Below are 23,154 nucleotides of genomic sequence, written 5' to 3' on the forward strand. Positions count from 1 at the left end.
TGCTTATCTATCTAAATCTATTTATCCATTTGTCCATCCCATCCACCTTCCCATGTAGGAGACAAAAATAGTGTTTTTTTATTACTTATTTGTAAACCTTAGTTATTTCTTTTACAACCTACTTGTAGATTTTCTGGTTTCAGCAATACTAGCAACTAATCCTATAACTTTATAAGAAGCCTATGATACCTCTATCAGTTCCTCTATACCCATGATGGCGAATCTATGGCACATTGCCAGAAGTGGCACGCAAAGCCATTACTGCTGGCAACGGGCCCTCGCCCAGAGCAGGTCTACTGCACATGCGCGCCGCCTGCCTGACAGCTAATTGTCAGGTATCTGGCGTGCATGTGCGGGGGTCAGGGGTGTGTGGGAGATGCACATGCATGCGCAGAGATGTGTGGTACACACAAGAGTCGCTCATGCATGTGCAATTGTGAGGCATGGTGTAGGTGCACACGCATGTGCAGAGTCACGCAATGCAAGGGACGCACGCATGCGCAGGAGGTGTGGGGGAACCTGTACGCATTGCCTTCTGGGTGCTGGCATGCAAGCGAGCGCGTGCAAGCGCACACACAATTATCGGCACAGGAGCCCAAAAAGGTTAGCCACCACTGCTCTATACAATCTACAGTGCCCTTAGCACAATTCCTTCAAAAAAGGCTTGTGTTTTGAAATTGTAATTTATCTGGTGTAAAAAAAAATGTACATCTAACTCAACAATATCCCATAAGTTTTCTTAATTTGGCCTCTTATTTCTATTCATCATGCTAAAGATAATACATCTGCTGTTATCCTATAAGCTGTTTTCTAACCATCAGGGATCGTCATAAGCATTTTTTACAGTCCTAGAAACAGACTTTTGGTTGACTTTAGCTCTAGAACCAGTCTTATTGGTATGTATAGAATATTGTTTCTTTTGTAGCAACATATTTTCCTCCCAGGTTTTACTATACACTTCAGTTTGTAACTGCCTTCTACCATGGACAGTGTAATCCTTATCTATTTAAAATTAAATTCCACTATGTAAAGGATTGTTTACTTCCAGGTACATATGTATAAAATTTCTATTTGGGAACTGAGCAGACATTAGCATATATAAGAAAATGACACACTATAACACAGACTGGGCCCATATCAATAAAAAATGAAAATAAAAAAAGAGGGCTGAGACAAAATATTTAGTCTAATTTAGTTTATTAAGTGATCAACACAGAATGACAAGGGGAGGGAAACAAGCTTATTCAGATGACATATAGTTTACAAACATTTCAGGTATTTTATCATAAACATTAATTTGCATAACAATAGACTTTATCTTTCAAGGTATAGACATAGGTTAGCTTGTTTTGAGATAGATCCTTCTTGGTATAATTTTATGGAGGTAGCCTTGGACTTTGATTTTTAATTATTAGGTCATTTCCATATGGTGGATGGTTTGGCTTATTGCAAGTTTTCATCTGATTAATGGAACCTGAGCTCAACAATTTTCTAATATGCTCTCTGTCTCTGTTGATTAAATTCTTCCTTGGATTCCAGGTATACATTCACTTCCACATATGAGGCACACTTTCATAATGGGATTGCCTATAGCAGGAATTGTACTGTGAATACCAAGCAAATGTTGCTATTAAAAGCTTTGGTAAAAGATACTATCTAATCCTTCACCAATACCAGGGCTATCTAACAATAATTCAGTCCATTTCCATTAATTTTAGGAAATGCAATGCTATCTTTAACCTGTAGAAACTGAACATATCTTTTTACATGACTTTTTTTTAATCAACAGGCAGAATATCTCTTCAAGAATAATCCAGAATTTGACTAAGAAATCTAAACAGTTGCCCTGTTATGTTAAATTTAATGTTAATGATTGTTGTGTAATACTCTTGTAAAATATCAATTCACTAATTTATTTTTTTTTTAATTAAGAAATCTAGTTTGAGGATATGTACATTTATCTACAATGAATGACAACTTATAAAATATCTGATAAATTGCAGGACGTTCCTTTAAAACATTTAAAGAAAAAGCTTCAAAATTATTATTTTTGGAAAAGTAACTATGTAGTTTATCAAGTTTTTGACAACATGTACTTAAGCTACGCAGTAAAGGAAAAGAAGAATACTGGTACTTGTTCAATTGACCAAAAGTCCTTTTACAATGCAGCCATATGGAAGCTTATTCGAAGTTGTTTCTTGGCAATTAATTCAATTACACTGACAGAATAGAATTATAGCTTTAAGCCATTTCTTCCATGACATAGCATCAAATAAGGTATCCTTGAGGCAATGTAAAGCAATAATGAGATCATGCATTGTATCACCTCTATAGCTGAGTGACACTATGAGAATTGGTACAAGTGACCAACAATTGACCAGTACTGGAATGCTAGAAGCTTTCACATTTCCTTTAGCATCTATTCTTTCACTTCAATTGTTGGGAAGTTGCTGTGAACAAAATGTATATTGTTATTGCTTGTGAAATGAAAGCTAAGTGCGCTTCAAATGATTAACTGAATTTTTGACTGCTGCTGGAATTTTCCCCCCTCCCCCTGTGAAATTCACCACCAAATAAAGGGCATTTTTGGTGATAACTGTGTTGATGTGAGTACTGAATAGCTGGGCAAAAAAAAAAGTGAAACAATGAACCAAGAAGAGTTGATTTATAATATCAAAAACAAAGTGGACAACCTATCACAGCAATTGACGACTTTCACATGAGAAAGGTTGTTGAACTGATTAAGGACAATTGATAAAGTCAAAGAAAATTGCCGTCAATCTTGGCTTTTCACGGGAATGTGTGGATTGCATTAATATTCTGCAGTATTGTCAGCCCTCTATTGTCAAAGCCCACATTTTGGCAGGAAATGCTTACAGGCAGCCCTTGCTTACTGACCATTCATTTAGCAGCTATCTGAAGCTACAAAGGCGCTATAAAAGGACACTTACAATTAATGTTCAAAGTTCCCTTGGTCACAACCTGGACTCTTGGCAATAAGGTTACACTTACAACAGTCGCAGCATCTTGCAGTCATGTGATCACCATTCTCTATCTTCTCTGCTAGCTTCCCAAAAGCAAAGATAGTGAGGAAACAGAGAGGTTACAAGTAACTTGAGTTGCTTGCACCCTTCCCCGGCCTAGCAGCACCCATTCCTGGCAGCATTACACTTGTGTTGTGCCTTTCCTGCCTGCTGGCTCGGTACAAATAGCCTGGGACTCACTTTATGATGGCAGTGGGGCATGCCAGGATTGTTGTCATTAAGTGATGTACTTACATGACATCATGCTTTAAACAGCACTGCTTTGTGATGAAATTTAAATCCTAATTATTGCCGTTAACTGCCTATACACATTTGTTGGTATGCAGATAATATTTATTCACATGATCTAAATTTGGCAAGACTACCATCCAAAGTAACAATACTTTGAAACAACAATCTGCATTTCTTTCATGATGGTCTTAAGAATGGGTTAGGGTTACCGTATGTGGAGAAATAAACATAGGGGAAAAAAGGGCTCATAGTTTCATTTCAACTATTAAAATAACTCTATTTAAACTGGCTATGGATGTGGAAGCATTACATTACTTCATTTTGTATTCTTAGTCACTAATGGAGAAATGTCCTTAATCCTGCATTGCCTTTAATGCTGATTGACAAAGTGGGAAGCTCAGAAAGGTTTAGTGGGTCACCTATTAGCCCCTGAATCTAGAAACAAAAATAATGTAGATGGCCACCCATCTCACACCAATGACTCCAGACAATGTGCAAAGATTAAAACAACTGTTATCAGCCATAACCCCCATAAACCTATTGGGAAGCTGTGCTGCTCACAGAGCAGTGGTGTTAAATGAGAAAAACCAAAAACTGTTCATGCCAACACATTTTAGACCAGCTGTAGCTACCAAATACTCCTCAAGGGCAGTCCCATGCAGGCTACCAAATACTCTCCAAGGGCAGTCCCATGCAGAATGTGTTATAGTAATCCGAATGTAATCACTTGATTAGCTTATTATGACATGAGTCACTAGGTACAAAGTCCAGGAATGGGTGCAATTGGTGCACAAGGCAAACCTGTACAAAGACCCCTCCAGCCATGACTGCCATCTACTAATCAAGCAGAAATCATGAGTCCAGGAGGACTCCCAAATTGCACACCCTCACTGGCAAAGTGCATCCTCCAGCCAAAATTAAATGTGGGAAATCTCTGGTGTCAGGAAGGAGGATCAATAGCCACAGCCAGTCTAGCCAGTGTTTTGAGCCAGAGTCCATTTCCCCCCATCCTGACTCTAACAGCTTCCAGGTGCAAAGGAAAGGACCTCAGCGGCATCACTTGATTCTGGTTGGAGATACTGATAATACCACACCCACATGAACAGATGACTTCATTAGCTGCTTCATTTAGATGTTAAATAGGAGTGCCAAGATAAAAGAATCCTAAGGCACCTCTCAAGGTAGAATTTGACCTCTCCTCCTGCCTAGACCGATTGGACTGAAATCCAAACAAAGGAGGAAATCCACTATAACACAGTGCCTCCCAATTCTCTAAGATGGGCCAGAAGGATTCTATGGTTGATGCAGAGAAATCGGCAGAGGCAAGGCAGCAAGGTGGCAGAGAAATCAAGGAAGGCAGGATGGACTCTACCACCATATCGGGTCTGTCAAAAATAATCCACATTATAAATGTTGTCTCAGTTTATAACCAAGAATGATTCAGATAATTTGCTTCTTTTAGAACTGTATACCATTCACCTTTTCAGCTGGAGATTGGATGAAAATTGTCTGGATCCATTGGGTACAAAACTAGTCACAGCAATAATCTGTTCATTGGGGTGGGGGCGCAAGAGCAGACATCTGTCTCCTTCGAGGCAAACAGAATTACACCCTTCTGCAGATAAACATTCACCATTCCCTGACCCAACGATCACTTCCCAGATTTCAATAGGTGATAGAAATCTAAAATACAGGAGACTGAACTCAAACTGCTGATGACACGATTAACTTCATCAGTGATGACTGGCTTGAACTCTTCCAGGATAACTGGGCCAAATTTTACCTTAGGCAACTCCAATAGACTTGGATAGCCAGATTTTGAATCCAAATGACTTCATACAATAGATGCCTAGAATGGTTCTTATAGGCATGGTTATAGGATGGTTCTTTTCTTATAGGGGGCATCAGTATTTTTGGTGTGCTCCACTATTCAATACTTGTACTTAGAATGGCAATCTGAATGGGTTCAGATGTACTCTAGAAAATAGGATTAAAAACATGCAGCTCTCCTGATACTATTTATCTACAGTACAGATCCCAGAATTTTCCAACTATGATGACACTTTGAGGTTCAGACTTTCAAGTAATTTTTTTCTAGTCTTATCTGGTGAAACATAAAAACTATACACCAAACATTTGGTTCTGCTCTAATATTGAACTAGAGCCTTTGGCACACATTTCAAATATGAGTGTATCCTCTCACTCTAAATCATCCTTTTATTTTATCCTCAGGATATAACGGTGATTCAGTCATCTCCAACTCTTGGCGATTCAATGGGCCAGATCTCACCACATCTTCTGATCCCTCAGGATATTGTCAAATATAAATATTTCATTTGGGCATTATGGGCAATAATTATTAATAGACATCTTGATGATTTTTCTTAGAAAATCCTGGCTTTTGTATACTTAAATAATCTGCACTTGTTATCCTTCTATTCAGGCAGTTTATGAATGAAATCTTCCCCTTCCTTGATTAATTACACAAGACTGGGTTCATTTCAAATATTATGCTAAGCCATGATTTATTTAATTTTAACTTGGTATGTTGCATAAATACCTCTACTAGTATCTATTGCACAGCATGTTTCCAATTATAGCTTATTCACAAAACATGAATCATAAAATAATGGCTCAAACATATATGAACCAAAGAAAGAATGAACGACAAATTATACAACATTCTAAGGGAAAACAGATTACTGTGAAGTGCAAGCTTTACCTCTAAGTGTAAATGGGAGATTTCTCTTTCAATCTCCTCCCGTCGCCCCTTTGACAAATCGTAAAGGAAACAAGAATTACCCTATACATAAACATCTCTCACAACAACAATCAAAATGATCAACTTTCCATGCCTTTCCACGGCGCATGCTCAGGCAGTGCAGGAACCGTTATTAAACTTTAATTCATTCAACTTCAAACGCCCGAATCGCCTGGAGGACTACATTACCCATAAACCATTGTAAACCGGCGACAGTCAAGCGCATTACCCGCAGCCCTCTTTCGTCACTTGACGCAGAGGGTTGGGAAACGCCATTGCGTCAGCACGTCTATTGGCCTCTGCACCGCGGCCCCGCCTTCTCCTTCCCATCTCCAGAACGTTGCTGTGGTAGCGCCTCGGCGCCATGTTAGGAGGCCGGAGGGGAAGAGGAAGAATTAGAAGCGGCGGCAGCAACAACAGCAGCAACTAGCAGGCCTAGTGAGAGGTTATTCACCCTCTCTGAGAGGGCCCCAGCCAGGCCCATATCATGCTCACGGGGCCCGTTTTTCAGGGGCGGAAAAAGTGACTGTCCCGGAGAAGAAGAGACGGCGTTTAACCACAGCCGGAGAGACGATGCCGTTGTAAGTTGAGGGCCGCCAAAGGAGGGAGAGGGACGGGCTCGGGTATACTCGTGAGGCCTGGCAGGAGCCTTGGAAGGCAACCTGTGTGAGCGCTTCCGGGCCGTGGCGAGTTCGCGGCCATTTGGCCGGCCGGCTTTCTTCTGGTGTCCACATTTCAGCCCCCCCCGCCCACCGCTCCTTTTCTTTGCTGGCGAACTCACGCCCGGCCCCCTTTTTTTCAGGTTATTAGGCCGGGCAGCATCTTCCCTCAGCCGAATCCATTTCTTCTCTCCCAGAGATGGAATCCGGCCGGGAGTCTCATTTAAATATCTTTTTTTCCCCACTTACGACTTTAACCGTACAACTTTGGGAGTCGGGATGGCGCTTCCGAGTCCCTGGCCGAGCCTCGGCAGCAGGAACTGAGAGGCCGGCAAAAGCCGTTCCCCGCGCCGTTGATGGCACTCAAGAGAGGCGGGTTGTTGCCCCCGCTCACGTGATGCCTAAAGCCGTTCCTCTGTGGGGCCTGGCGGGAGGAGGCGGCGGCTGTCTGGATACAAAGCTCTTAGGCGGTTTGGTTGGTCTGGTGGAGACCCGGAGGGTTCCGTGCATCCATGCAGCCTTGCTTGCTTGGCACCATCGCCGACTAATGAAAGTTGCACGCGGGTTGCAACCCATCCGTTTCCCCCAATGCAAGAAGCATTCAGCAAGGGAGATTTTAATTTGATCTCCTTTTAGGCACGTTCACGTACTGTTTTTCTTAAGATTAGATCCCTACAGTTAATTGTATGTGGTCTTGAAGGAGGGCAAACTTATTCCTACCCATCCTCTTTACTCGTTTACTTCTGTTTGTCATTGGCATAGTATAGCCTCAAAACTATAGGCTTTCGGTACATTTTGTAGATTCCCCCCACCCAGCTGTGATGTTTATGATGTTTTGGTGCGTTCAGGAATATTAAGATTTGAAAGTGCACCCGTTTGAGGTGAGTTGATTGATGTGAGAATTTTCTTGGCCCGCTTTTTAAAAGTAGTTTCCATGCATGAATACTTTTCTAATTGTATTACTGAATCATGTAGGATTACTTTGCTATCTTCCATGGGTGAAATACATACATACATACATACATACATACATACATACATACATACAAAACTGTATACTCGTAGAGCCTGTGTTGAAATAGCATCAGGAAATAATTGTTATGATTGTTGGGAATATTTTGCAACAATTTCAATTGCAGTTGCAATTTAAATTCAGTGCTTCAGACTGAATTTCAGAAAAGGAGTATTGGAATGCCTGTGGCTGTATGCAGATTCTTAAAGTAGCTTTAAGTTGTTGCAGATAAATGCTATGCTTTGCAGCCCTGCCCCCCCTGCACTCCAAAGCATCTTTTTGGAAGCAAGTTCAGAAGACTAAGTTAAGGAAAGTATCACAGTTCTGACTAAAAGTATTTAGATTTATTGAAAATTTACTGAAATTAGCTTGCTCTATAAAGGTGGAATAATTTGTTAATATCATTTCTTTTTCTTACAGAGCATTCCAAAACTTTCTACTTTTCCAAATATAAAAGAGGATATAAAAATAATGAATAATTTGTGAAATGTACTGGAGCCTGAAATATAATATGCTCAACTATTCGTTCATTGCCATTGTGTCAATTAAAAAGGAAATGATTGTGAGCCACAAGTTACAGGTTACCATTTCTGTTGGTTTTATCATTGTCATCTTTATATTGGCAGTCTGGCTAATACTTCCTGTATCTTTAAAATGGTTTGGTAATGATGTTTAGGCCAGTGGTCTCCAACCATGGCAACTTTAAGACTTGTGGACTTCAACTCCCAGAATTCCTCAGCCAGCAAAGCTGGGAGTTGAAGTCCACAAGTCTTAAAGTTGCCGAGGTTGGAGACCCCTGGTTTAGGCTACTGGGCCAATAATTGTTCCATATGAAATGCGGTAACTGAAATCTTTCCCAGTGTCACTCAGGATAGTAGAGATGCTGCAGTTGGAGTGGTCCTATATCGTGGCTACTTCTTTCCCATCTCTGCCTGAATGCCAGAAGGAGAGATTAATCACAGTGAACTTCCATTGCTGTGGTTTGGGTTACTTGCAATGCTTCCATTCATTCATATAGGGTATGTGGTTGTAGGAGGAAAAATCCAGTCTGGTTCCAAGTTGTGAAAAAGGCTCTGTAAATAAAATGGATTGGAAAGAAGGACTCTGTTTATTGATGAGCAGAAGGAACAATAGCATGTAGTTCTGGGATAGCTGACAAATTGGTTTGATGAGTACATGGATTTTTATAGGGTTCTGAGATGCTGCAGGAGGTTGTGCAAAGATGCTGCAGGGGGTTGTGCAATGTAGTGAGTCTGATGTCTTTTACTATTTTAATGGTGGTGGGTTAATCCTATTATGCCTTAAAAGTCATGTCCTGTTCTTAGAATTTGGGTGGGTGGGGATGTAAATACTTAATCCCATCATCTGGACCTGAAAGTGTTTTGTTTGTGAATAGGCTGGCCTGGATTTCTTAATGGCACAAATTATCCATCTAAAGAGGCTGTTGGATTGCTTTCTGTCTTAAGGTTTCTCCTTTGGGGAAATATATTCTGCCTCTTAATATCCCCAAAATATTTCATTTTGGGGGGCAGTACATGATTACTTCTTACATGATTATTCTCTAGTAAATGGGAAATTTATCTCAATAACTGGAAATAATGAATATTTTGCTCAGGGTTCTTTATCAAATGTATTTGCTGCCATCAGACCTGAGCATCCCAACTGTGCTTTTTCAAGAGGCAACTGGAGTTCCTGGTTTTTCTTTGAAGACAAAATGTCTTGGATGTTTTTCATCCAAGAAGCTTCTTCACCTCTGACTGAATGATGGGGAATAGAGGGATTTATACTCCTTGCAGACAGCTGGTAATTTTTGAGTTGTTAAGGCCACCAGGAGGTTTATTGGTGTCATCAGGTTCACCTGAGTGGTGCAAATAGGCGTGGAACCTTTTTGGAACTGTTGAAAGGATTGTGTTATAGATTAGAGATAGATGAAGCCATATCCTCCCCCTCTGTTGAGAGAGGGCTGTTCCATTTTGACAGATATCCTCTTTGATCTCTTTTTCAAACCAGCGATCCTCTCTATCCAAAATGTAGGCTTTGCTGTCTTCAAAAGAATGGCATTTGTCTTTTAAATGCAGATGGACTGCTGAATCTAGTCCTGATGGATTTGTTTTTCTATGTTTCTACCATGTGTTTATGAAGTGGTCATTTTGTTTCCCCAATATACAGAACTGTACATGGCTCACTGAATTGTACTGCATATACCACATTGCTCAGTTTGTGTCTGGTGTTTTATCCTTGGGGTGGACAAGCTTCTGCCTTAGTGTATTTTTGGGGTTGAAATGTGCATATATATTGTGTTGGCTGAAGATTCTCTTGAGCTTTTCCTATACTGCAACGAATGGAATGTTGATTCCTTTATTCTCATTGTCTGTTGTGGAGGAGCTCCAGTAGGGTCTTTTGAGATTTGATGAAGGCCCACTTAGGATAGCTTTACTTCTGAGGGCTTCCTTGATGTGTTTTAGTTCTTTTTCTTTCCCATCTTTGCTGGTAGGCAGACCTTCAGCTTGGTGGTGTAGGGTTCTGGTGACTCCCATTTTGTGCTTTAGTGGTTGGTGAGAATCAAAATATAAATATTGATCTGTTTGTGTGAGTTTTCTGTAAACTTCAGTGTAAAACAATCTGGGCATTTTATAACCTATGGGCTGTGCGTGGTCCCTGTCCAGTTTATAGTATCAGTGTTGGGCTGGGTGGTGGCAGTATGGCTGGGTGGTGGGGTGGGGGCAGTGCTCCACAACAGTTTCTCTTGTGGCTCCTTGGGAAAATTAATTGCCCAGCCCTGTTTTATATGAATAAGCAATCAAACTAGAAAACTTTATTTCAGGTTTTATTTTTTCTATTGAAGTTTCTCTAAATTCAGTTTGGAGAATGGCTGTTTCTTAAACTGGAGCCCTGCATTCAGTACTGAAAGTCCTCTTTCACTTACTCCAATTTTGTTATCCTCCTTGCTGTGGGAGAAAAAAAAACCTGTCTCCAATTTCAGCCCTGGCTTGCCTTGAGGTAGAGATGCTGCAGAGAACATAATGCTTCATAACTTTTTTGTAGCCTTTTAATTTTATTTTAAACTCCAGATCTGTCTATTCCAAGGATTCAAATACTGCAGTTCTTTGGTATATCACCATGATGGCGAACCTATGACACTCGTACTGGAAGTGGCATGCAGAGCCACTTCTGCCAAAACGCAAGAGGTCGCCCGGAAGAGCCCCTCTGCGCATGCACCCATGCCCCTACCAGCTGATTCGGGTATTTGCATATGTGGGGGGAGACGCAGGGTGGTTGATGCATGCACATGTGCAGAGGCATGTGGCATGTGCGGGGGGGGTTGCATGTGCATGCGCAGAGGCATATGGTGCGTGTGCAGGGGGTCATGTGCAGTGGGACGCGGGAGTCGTGCATGCATTGCCTCATGGGTGCAGGCACACGAGTGCACTTTTGGCACGCAACGTGGAAAAGGTTAGCCATCACTGGTATCTCAAAAGCTATTGCCATCCTAGGAAGTAACAATCCGGCAGTGAGGCCTTCAGGTATGTTAATTTATTTCTCTTTGTGAATTCTGGGTAATAGCCATAGTACATAACACACACACCTTTATTTATTTATTAGATTTACAATTTCCCTTAATTTTATACATCTCCACTCAATATATGCTTTTATTTTTTCCATCACAATAACCTTGAGTGTGGGTTGGATTTAGAGAGTGATTGTTCCAAGATCACCCAGTTTGCTTCCATGCTTAAGAGAGAACTCACCGTATCCTGAGTTTTGGTCCAGCATTTAAAACTATTTTCTGCTGCCTATAGCTGAGGAAATGATAACCAATGTCAGATTGCTTTGGTAGGTAATTAATAGTCTTTCTTTCCTGTTCTCCAGGCTTCTCCTAAGAGGAGGGAGAAAGCATTGAGACAATCAAGCCAATTTCCCCTTTGTATTTTGAAGATGAAGGAATCACTATTTTTCTTCAAAATAGTTTCTAAGGAATACAATATACAAGATACTGTAGATTGTTGTTCTCTCACTGAGACAGGGAAAGCAAATTATTCCACTGTCGACCACAGATTTGTAGATATTAGGAATGTTGATCCAAGGTTTCAAATTAGTATCCATCACTTAATTATTCCCTTAGATCCCACAAAAAACCCTCCACCTTCTGCAGATAATAGACATGTTTCCTTAAAAGAAGGCAGGCACAATAGTGTCATTAGTTGAGAAGTATTCAAGCTCCTATTCAAACTGTCTCTAAAAAAGAAGGGCTAGCTATCTTCACTTAAAATTTATAAACTGAAACAGAACACTGTTGATTCTGAGTGACAGTACTGAGATTCATTATTGGATGCCTTCACCAAGGAGATGAATTAGCATTCCCTAACCTGTAGGTTAAGGGATGCGGTGGCTCAGTGGCTGAGACACTGAGCTTGCTGATCAGAAAGATAGGCAGTTCAGCTATTCGAATCCCTAGCACACGTAACAGAGTGAGCTCCTGTTATTTGTCCCAGCTTCTGCCAACCTAGCAGTTCGAAAGCATGTAAAAATGTAAGTAGAAACTAGGGACCACTTTGGTGTGAAGGTAATAGTGTTCTGTGCGCCTTTGGCGTTTAGTCATGTCAGCCACATGACCACGGAGATGTCATCGGACAGCGCTGGCTCTTTGGCTTTGTAACGGAGATGAGCACCACTCCCCTAGAGCCGGAAATGATTAGCACATATGTGCGAGGGGAACCTTTACTTTTACCTTTAACCTATAGGAGGTATACTTACATATCTCCATTTAGCTGGCCTGTAGAAAACTCCTTGGTTCAAAAACCAAGAATATATTACCAGTATAAATATTTGATCTAACTTTCATCCCCATGAGTATTGAAAAAGTGGTCCTGTTCCATTATGGCTTGTTCAGATCCCAAGGCATATAAAACATTTCATTGGCCTTATTGCGTAGACTGCAATGTTTAGGCTCCATCCTAAAGCAGAAAGTGAGTGTATAAAGGAAATCTAGTTTATGGTAGTATTTTAGTCATCTGAAGGATAATAATTATATATAGATAGCATCTAGTTGGCAAGGTACAGTCACAATCACTGCAGTAGATACTGTTGCCTTACAGTAAGTTGTAGAGGCACTTGCCAGTCACAATAAAGAAAAACATTATCTCCGGTGGTGATTCTCTACAACATTATTGAAATGTTAAACATTTATGATCTTCTACTAATCCAGCTTTCAATGTGGAGTGTCCTGCCTAAGTGGAGAATCTCAGAAAATCTGGCTAAATAATGAGGTAAAGTGAAGCATTGCTTTCTTAGAAATAATACCAGCTTGACTAGTGCTACAAAAAAAAAAAACCGTGTGTACGAAGAAAGTAGGGTGCCATATTATGAATATATATTATAATGACAAGGATTGTACCTAAAGTGAGAAAGAGAAATAGATCATGTGCACTTGTTAAAGAAGGAGTTACATATGAGCTGAGCTACATATGATTTCTCCTTTTTGGTTGGCATATCAGTGGAATTAACAATTGACAGTAGAACGGCTGAGCCATAAAGGTTTAAATTCAGGCAAATGAAGTCTGGATCAAAATCTGTATTACATGATTTAGAAGGCAGAAAACAACCTTGTAAATTGACAACTGCAAGGTAAAATGCTTACCACATTTCCCTAAGAAAGGGGCAGGGGTGGATAATGTACTCACAACAGGGACTTAACAGTGTTTTCTGTGCCTCTTTCTGTTCCTGCTGATTCTCACTCTATTTTACCTAACAAAGGAACAGAATATAGAATTGGATGACCCTCAAATACTCAAGTTTGTCCATATAATTACTGTCCAAAAAGAATTTTATATTTGAGACCCTTGTTATTTAGAATTCAGCGTTACTGAAGGTTGAAGAGAACCAGCTGTGCCAGTTAGGTTATGCTAAATATCAGTTGAAAATAATCTCATAGACTTACTTTACAAAATCAGACCTAGAAAGGAAAAAAAATGTAAACATCTACCTAAGCTCTGATAATGTCCCAAAATCTGACCTCCCTATAGTTGAGACAGTATAGCCTAAACCAAGCATCTTAAGAAAGGGTGTGGTTCTTAGTCCCAATCAGTTATTGCAGAAGATGGTTTTCGGCCCATTTCTGCATAATAATCCAAGTTAGCAAGCTCCTTGTACTTATGATGTTGCTTTGCGTTTCCATGTTGTATTTAACCTAGTCAAGGCATTAAGATACTCACACCTTCCATCGTTATACACCATATCCTTAAAATGGTTATTGTGAAGGTGGCCTTCATAATATCTGTCACTGGTCTTGGAGATTGGAACTTCTACTATAGAGGAGCAATGCATCACATAAGTAGATTTTTTGAATGAGTACTTCTCTCATGTTAGGGATGAACTGTATAGTTCACAACAGTTGAGTTTTCTTGTCACTTGAGCCAAATGGAAGGTGGAGAAGGAATGGATAAGTTACAATAAAAAATATACCTAGATCGCTCATGCTCACAGACTATCTAGTATTCTTCTAAGAGGTGCCATAGTATCTTCAGCCATCATCATAAGATGGAGCAAAGCTTCCACTTTTACTAGTCTATGGGGCAGAGCTTACATTGTTATAGCCACCTCATTCACGGTCAACATGTATGTTCCATTGGGGGATATATGCTAAGTGGACACATAGTCATCCATCATATCTTTCTCAGTATTTATATCCCTTAGCTGAAGCATTTTGCATCAAGAGAGTACAACACATCTAGGAATTAAATATGACTAAGATACTTCCCAAAGAGCAATTTATTATTGATTATATACTATCAAAACATTTTTCAAGTGATGGTCTGCCTCTATAATTTGTTCTTCCAGCTCTCCCAATGCTCATAGACTCAGTTACAATACTCATTGCATAATTGAATCCATCCACCTTATAACTGGACATCCTTTTCTTTTTCGTGTTACTTTTCCCAGCATTAGAGCCTTCTCCTGAGAACTGGGTCTTCACATAATGTGTCCTAAATAGGATAATTTCAGCCATGTCATTTGTGTCTTGTATGAGAATTTTGGGTAGATTTGTTAAGTGATCCATCAGTTTGTTTTACTGATTGTATCCAATGTGCTCAAAACTCTTCTCCAAAACCAAAGTTCAAAGACAGCAATGCCGTTCCTATTCTGCTTCTTTCAAGTCCAACTTTCACTTCCATAGAGTCATAGGAAATACAATGACTTGCATGTATTTTTTCCAAGGTCTTCATAGTTGCTGTACCAAGTGCTAGTCTTGGTAAAATAAATAAAACGAGAATATATAGCTTTGTTGCCCTTCTTTGCAAACCTGGAGCCGGTGATTTTCGCTATATTCTGTCCATGCTGTGGTGTCCTGAGCTCTGTAAGTTTCTAATGAGAATGAGATGTTCAGAGATACCATTTTTTCTGAGCACTTTCCAAATCTCGATATGATCAATGGAATCAAAGGTGTTTCTATAATCCATGAAGCATCTACTGACTTTCTTATTATATTAGAATACTTCATACTTTATTGGCCAAGTGTGATTGGACACACAAAGGAATTTTTCTCGGTGTAAATACTCTCAGTTTACATAAAAGAAAAGATACACTGTCAAGAGTCGAGAATCATAAGGTACGACACTTAATGATAGTCATAGGGTACAGTAAGCAATCAAATCATACTAGGAAACAGTCAATATAAATCGTAAGGATACAAGCAACAAAGTTATAATCATACAGTCACAAGTGGGAAGGAATGGGTGATAAGGAGTGATGACAAGATTAATGGTAATAGTAGTGCAGACTTTGTAATAGTTGAACAGGGTTGAGGGAATTATTTGTTTAGAAGAGTGATGGCTTTCAAGAAAAAAAACTGTTCTTGTGTCTAGTTATTATTTGCAATAATATGCTCTTAATTAACTAATCATCAGACCTATAAGAAGGAAGATAATGACAGTGATTCTGCTTACAGATTAAGTGGTAGAAACATACCACTTTTGGATGTCCTCTTTTATAGATATATAGAGTCAAAAGTTAAGTCAAAAATTCAATTTAATTAAGTTTATTTTGACTTTCAACAGTTTAAAAGTATTGCAAGTGCATGTATTTAATTTTTGAATGTGTATTCTCCATTTCTTCTAAATATAAACAAATTATTTTTGTCTCAAATTTACATAACCAGTGGATAGCTGTTTACTTAGAAATTTATTTTAAATTTAACAGAAAGCTATTCTTTACAATGAACAAGTTTTCTGAATTTCTTTTAAAACATGAAATCTTACTTATGAAATATGTTAGACCAAGATGTACCACAGATTGAACTTTTTCTTAATGTTTGTGCTTTTTGATCAACAGTAATCACTTCCAGTTTGATGTTCCAAAATACTGTTTCTGTCATGGGCAGATTTGAGGGAGACTGCCAAATAAAATAACATAGAAGGTAGTCTTTGGGTTACTATTATACTACATTTGGAACTGAGATTGCCATTGTTAACAATGCATTTTTAAAGAGCAATGTCACATAACCACATCATTTAGCAATGACAATTCCAGAAGTCCCAATTGTTGTAGCCGAAGATTTGCAGGTTGTTAAAAGTACCAGAGAAAACAAGGAAAGTACCAGCAAGGAGCATGGAAATGCCACTGGGGTTGGGAAAGGCATTGGGAGGGCTAGCTGTGTGTGAGTTAGGGAAGTGCTTGGAGAGGCTCTCAGACAACTGCAGGAAGCCTTGGGGCACTTACCAGATTGACTTCTGTGTTTGCCTGCCTGCTTCTCTATTTACTGCTTATGGAAAGTTGGCAGGCAAAGTCACAAATGTCAGCCAGCCACTGAACAAATGATCAGTAAGCAAGGATTAAATGTAAAGCGGCTACAACTTTTAAACTATCCATGACATTGAAATCTCAACTATATGAAATATCTCTATGGCAGGAAGAATTTAGTAGAATACAACACATTGTTTTAAGATTGACAGATAATTTAAAGTATAAGTTGGCTGGCAAATGAAACAACATTAATGATTATTTCTTAGCTAGTACTTTCTTGTACTTTATTTTCCCTCAAAAACCATTTCATTAACAAGTATCAATTAGTAAGAATGTAAAGTTTGTGGGCATATATCTGTAAGAGAGATTCTAACAGATTCCAATGGCTTAAGTTTCCAACATATGGATGATAAAATCTTAAGATAATGCCTTTCTCCCTGTTTCCCCAAAAGCTGCTTCTGAGACTCTATGGAGTCTATTAAAGAGAAATCAGCCAAGGGATTGATAGATCTCATGGGCCATAGATTGGAAACCATTGAAATATAATACCCGTCTTGTTACACTGACTAACTAGTATGGACTTGTGTCAAAATATGGTATAATATCCAGCTGGATGCAGTCAGAATGGCATGATGGTTAGAGTGATAAAAAAACCTCAAGTAGGTTGTATATTATTTTCTTTTTTGTGCCTTCCAGTCAATGTTGAGTCTTGGCAACTGCTTAAACTAATCCCTTCAGTTTACCTGTCAAGATTTTTGAAAGTTGTCTCCTTCCCTTGACTGAAAGTGAATAACTCACTGATGTCACCCAGCTGACTTTGTACCTAAGGCAGGTTTAGAATTCATGGTCCCCTACTTCCTAACCTGATGCCTTAAACACTAAGCTGACTCTCATGTATTATGCTATTCTAGAAAATTTCTATAATATTCCATTAATTTTTTAATTGTTTTGTTGTCTATCATCCTAATACATGGTGGTATGTGGTTGTTAAGTTAAGAACTGCAACACAAGAATTGCAAATTTTTTAAAAAAATATCTTTGGAAATACTAAATTATATTACATTACTTAAAATGATGATCACTATTGTGCTAATTCTACCATCTATACTGAGAACTGGGAAAAAAGAACTGGCCTAATTAGTTTCAGGCTTCTCATAAACTTTTGGACAAAACATTAGAATGGAAAGAAAATATAAGTCAATAGATACATTGTTAATCATACTGAAAATGTTTGATTCCCAAAAATGTTTTCATTTACAAAATAAAGTCAATGGTATAGTTTTGGTGTATTTCCAGGCTATTACATTTCAATGAACTGCAACCTTTCTATATATGTTTTAGCTTCCAGTTCTCTAATCATCTTTGTTGCTCTTCTCTGCACTCTAGAAATCTTGACATCTTTTTTCTATTGTGGTGACGTATTATAAAGTGGTAGTAACATTTCCTGTGATCTTGATTCTATCTCTCTGATGATACTAGGACCGTGCTGGCTTTTTTGGCAGCTGAAGCACACTGCTGGCTCACATTTAAGTGGTTGTCCCCTAGGACTTCTAGATCCCTCTCACAGTTATTGCCATTGAGCCAGATATCACCTATTATATACTTGTGCATTTGGCTTTTCCTGCCTAAGAAAACTTTACTTTTCTTACCACTGAATTGTGTTTTGTTGGATAGTGTTCAAGTCTGTCATATCCTTTTGGAGTTTGAGTCTGTCTTGTAAAACACTGGCTATTCCCGCCAGCTTGTTGTCTGCAAATTTGATGATATCTTCTTTTATTCCTTCATCTAAATAGTTTATGAAGATGTCAAAAAGTATCAGGGCTAAGATTGAACCTTGAGGTATCCCATTACATGCATGCCTCCATGTAGACGTACTTCCATTAAGGACTATTTGTTGTTGATTTGTTTATTTTAGCGTTATATGTTAATTTTCCTTAAGAACAAAGAAGAACTGATGATGATGAACTAGGCGAAATAAGTTACTTAGTATAGAGGTGGTTTCATATGTAATAGCATGTTTATTTAATAACTGTTTACAAATTTCATTAAATAACTGCTTACAAATTTATAAATAAATATTTCATAAACTATTTTCAAATTTCTAGCCTTTCAGTTTATTTTTTTCTGTTAAGTACAGTAACTACTTCTTGTTAAAATGTTACTAATTATAATTTTGTTTTGTTTACTTACAGTCCAGTTACAACCCAGGGATCACAACAAACACAACAGCCGCAGAAACATTATGGCATTACCTCACCAATCAGTTTAGCTTCCCCTAAGGAGAATGACTGTATACTTACCCAGAAGTTAATTGAAACCCTAAAACCCTTTGGTGTCTTTGAAGAAGAGGAAGAACTGCAACGCAGGTGAATACAACTCTTTTTATTTTTCTTGTGTGAGATTTTCTCAGGAAAAATGAAAATTCATAACAGAAGCAACACAGAACTTCCAATTGTCTCAGGCTCCACTTGTTGAAAATTTAAATTTCTGAACATGTCAGGACTGTTTTTATATTTAAAAAGTTTAGTTTTGTCGAATTTTCATTCATAATTTGATTCTTATTCTTGCAGTATAGTTGTTCCTATCACATAGCCATTTTCTGGTCATGTTCATCACACATAGGAGTGAAATGGGAATTATATCTATTGCACAGTTTTTCAGCACAAAATGAACATAAAATATATGCTAAATTGTTAGCAAAATGGGAGTATTTTGTGTATTACCTTTCAAATGTAATGTTATTTAGTAGTCATTTTTTTACCTGTGGAAGTCCTAAAATAGCTAACAATCTAGCAGAAAAAACATCAAAGACAGAATGATTTTGATGATAATGATAGTAACAACAAAGTATGTAGCTGTAATAATTATGTATTTCATCAACAGAATTCTAATTTTGGGAAAACTAAATAACTTAGTAAAGGAATGGATACGAGAAATCAGTGAAATTAAGGTATGAATGTTATTCATTTAAAAATAACAAAGCTTTAAAAGATCACATGTATTATTGTGTAAACTTGTAGGTAATAAACTCTATCAGATGGATAAAAGATATCTTGAGAGGAATATTACATATTCATAGTTTTTGTATGAATAAAGCAGAAATAGTAAAAAGTTTCAAGGAGAAAAAATAGACTTTCAGGCATTTGTCCCTATAGATTTATTTTTAAAAATGTTTAATTAGTCTATACAAGTCTTATTATCTCCAGTAGACAGAGATTATGGATTCTGTAAAATGAAAGTAACCAAGGGTGATTTGCAATTCGCACTTCGTTACATTTCTCTTTTTTGTTGTGCTTACAGTGCACTATTTCAGCAAGTGGATTTTCAGTATATAAGGAAGCAACTTTTTATAACTTCTACTTAGATACATTAAATGTATAGTTGTTCATGTTGAATTATATTTAGTATTTCAGTATAGTTCTGTTGAGATAGAGAAAGTCATTATAATTGGTAGAATTTTATTATATAGAGAGAGATGAATTTGTTCCTATATGTCTGAGCAATAAGCTACTAATTGGAGCTCAGATACATGATAACTAGTGTGCTGTCTATAGGATAGCTAGCTTCTGTTCTCTAACTTTCAGTATTGTATTGACTGCATGGTTTACAAAATTGGGGAAAAAACTCAAATCATATTTTTTATTTCTTCAGAATCTTCCTCAATCTGTAATAGAAAACGTTGGAGGGAAAATTTTTACATTTGGCTCATATCGATTAGGCGTACACACGAAAGGTAATTTATCATGGGTGGGTGGGTGAATGGATGGACGGACGGACAGATATGTGTTCAGTTACAAAAAAAAAAATCTGGAAAATGTACACAGCTTTCACAAGAATTTTGTTGGAAGTAAAAGTAGCAGAAACTTTCCCACTTGTGGCAGGAAAGGCTCTTTGCTATCTCAGGGAGTGTCATCTTCTAAACTGATCTTGGCTATTAGAGAAAATTGGCCAGAAAATTTTTCAAGGAGCCACTGTGTGATGTTAGCCCTATAATGTTAACAATTCCTATTTCAATTAAGTCAACTAAAACTTTTCTGGTCAACTCAAACTTTTGTGATTATCTCTTACAATAAACTATACAGTAGGTATACTTTGGTATTTTTGCTATCAAAACAATGAAGAATATTGTACCTATTGTAAAGATGCATTCTTCAAAAATCAGCATGGGTATCCTTTCATGTTTTGGTGATAGTTATATACTTTGTAGTCTCTGTGTATTACCAAAACTTAGCTGTTTGGAGTCTGAAAATAAGTAACATGATTTTGGGGAATTTTTCATGTTTTGGAGATTTCTCAAGGATTTTTTATAATCAAAGACATCTCCTATTCCCATCTTTAAAATCTACAAGAAGATCCCTTTTGATGTCAGTGCAACAGTCTGTGATCAGTCCAGAGCTTCAGGAACACTTTTTAACACTTCCAATTCTGACTAGCCCTAATATAAACTGCTAGGTCTGCCCAGTTAATTCTGTGTAAGTGAATTGAACCTAGCATTAAATTGTATAACATTTATAAATTTCATTAATTTAAAAACATACTCTCATTTAAAATACTATATATTTGGAAAATGAAAAATATATCTCTTATTTTAATTAAATACTACTAATCAATGGGAATGTAGCTTTCTATTTCGGACGTTTGGTATGCATATTATGAAACATTTACATAAATGTTGAATTAAAAATAACAGTTCTTCAGTAGAAGAAATGAGGTGCAAAATTATAGAGAATCTTAAATTTCATGTTTTGAGTTGTTTATCTTAAATTTGAGGGAATTATAAATGTAACTGACAATTAGATTATTCAGGATTATTGTAAATGGCAGATTTGAAAGTATGCATTTGAATTAAGAAGAAAAACATGAATATTGTCCAATGTACTTGGATATATTACATTATAGAATATTGCTTTTGAAAGTAGATGTTACAGCCTTAACATTTTGGCAGTTTATATGATATTTAACAGTTTATGGTTGCTTGCTTTAGGTGCAGACATTGATGCATTATGTGTGGCGCCGAGGCATGTTGACAGGAGTGATTTCTTCACATCATTTTATGAAAAACTGAAATTACAGGAAGAGGTCAAAGACTTACGGGTATGTAGCTTCTCTTTTAATTTATAAACTTTATAAATCCAAACCAAAAAATTCAAAAAGTTGCTTCTGTAGTGCATGATGAAGTAATGCTAATTTTGCAATATCCTCCAATAATGCAGTGCTGTTTCTATTCCAGTTGCTTATTATTTTGTTGCTATTTATTATAGAATTAGAAACAGTAGGACTCAAAACCAATCTTATTCATCTTTTTAGTCCTTGATTAGGACCACAGTTGGGATCAGAATTCCCATCACTAAGTGATGCAGTCATAAAGTGTGACATCATGTGATTTCATCACTTAGCAGTGGCAATTCTGATGTTCCCTGTTGCTTTTGTGAAGCTAATTCCACCAATTGTTAGCTAAGGACCCATTCCAATCCAAGCCTTTCTGGGCTTAGTCCCTCTCAGCCCTAAGCCTTGGTAAAGTAAGGGACTGCCTCCAACCACCACCACCGCCCCAGTATCTTTCCTACATATCTGGCCTTTTGGTTACTCTGAACCCTGCCTTATGTGCGGCAAGCAGTCACAGAACTTCATGGCCCCGGGGTTGTTTGCCACACTTCGATTCAATGGCTTCTTGGTTAATGAAGGCCCTGGGAATGCAAGAAGCTTATAGCCATAGCACAGTGCAAAAACATTTCTCTCCCTGAAACCTGTCACAATCCAGGCCAGCAGCATGGTGATGCAAAGCCACTACATCTTAGGAAACCCCAGTAGCATGGTGCAGATTTGCCATATCCCAAGAACCAAGCAACAAAAAGTCTCTGTGTCTTGGGAAGCCCCAGCTGCTGCAGCTGAATCTTTTGCTACCCTGTGCTTCAAGAATCTTGCTGCCCTCCACCTCCCCAGCTGCCCTTTTTCATCTTGCACTTGCTGCTGACAGTGCATGCCGTCCCTAGCTCTTCACAAGGAAACCATGTGAGTTCATCAGTTCTCATAAGGAAACGACCATGTGTGATCTTGGGAAGAAAGCCTTGAAGGACCAGGCTAGGCATCATTGGTCAGCAGCCAGATCAGTAAGATGGTAAAAGTCATCTAGGGCGGGGGTTGCCAACCTTTTGGACCTCAGGGACCACCAAACTCATAATTTTAAATTCCGGTGACTTCTAATAAGAATTTTGACTGACAGTAGCATGCTGACGTTGGTGGAAGAGAGAGAGAGCTGATCTAATCTCTCCCCCCCCCCACCCTCACACACACACACACACACACACACACACACACACAGGCAGCGGTGGGATTCAAATTTCTTAACAACCGGTTATGTGGGCGTGACCTAATTTGTGGGTATGGCTTGGTGGTCATGTACTGGCTGGGCGTGGCTTGTATGTGAATATTATAAATATTTATATAAATAATTTGTGTGTGTGTGTGTGTGTGTGTGTATAAAAGAGATAAACTTTTACCCAAAATCAGGCAATGCAGTCAGATTGAGTTGCTCACAGAATCACAGATTCACTTAGATCAATAATTCTGCCATCAGCTACCTGCACTGAATAATAGACGCTTCAGTCCTAAGGAAAGTTTGGCTCTGCTTAAAAGCAGAGCTGAAGATCTAAAGATTAGCTAGAAAACAAGAAATCCAACCGTTTCCTGCTTTCTAGCTAATCTAAA

The 23,154-nt window shown here is 38.3% G+C and overlaps 2 protein-coding genes across 2 annotated transcripts in view; both read left to right on the plus strand.

The window, feature by feature from the left end:
* Positions 1-2,596, plus strand: part of AK7 (adenylate kinase 7) — a 32,334-nt gene extending 29,738 nt beyond the window's left edge. The window contains exon 18 of the mRNA XM_026716999.2: positions 1,790-2,596. Coding sequence (XP_026572784.1) covers positions 1,790-1,828 — 39 coding nt within the window. The 3' untranslated portion in view covers positions 1,829-2,596. The remainder of the gene's footprint in view (positions 1-1,789) is intronic.
* A 3,774-nt stretch (positions 2,597-6,370) lies between these two features.
* The window catches only part of PAPOLA (poly(A) polymerase alpha), a 50,755-nt gene continuing 33,971 nt past the window's right edge, over positions 6,371-23,154 (plus strand). Inside the window, exons 1-5 of the mRNA XM_026716981.2 lie at positions 6,371-6,617; positions 18,639-18,812; positions 19,330-19,396; positions 20,098-20,179; positions 21,431-21,540. Of these exons, the coding sequence (XP_026572766.1) occupies positions 6,610-6,617; positions 18,639-18,812; positions 19,330-19,396; positions 20,098-20,179; positions 21,431-21,540 (441 nt within the window). The 5' untranslated portion in view covers positions 6,371-6,609. The remainder of the gene's footprint in view (positions 6,618-18,638; positions 18,813-19,329; positions 19,397-20,097; positions 20,180-21,430; positions 21,541-23,154) is intronic.

This window comes from Pseudonaja textilis, chromosome 1 (assembly GCF_049901715.1).
Source record: "Pseudonaja textilis isolate UNSWEBS1 chromosome 1, rPseTex1.2, whole genome shotgun sequence".
Taxonomy (NCBI): domain Eukaryota; kingdom Metazoa; phylum Chordata; class Lepidosauria; order Squamata; family Elapidae; genus Pseudonaja; species Pseudonaja textilis.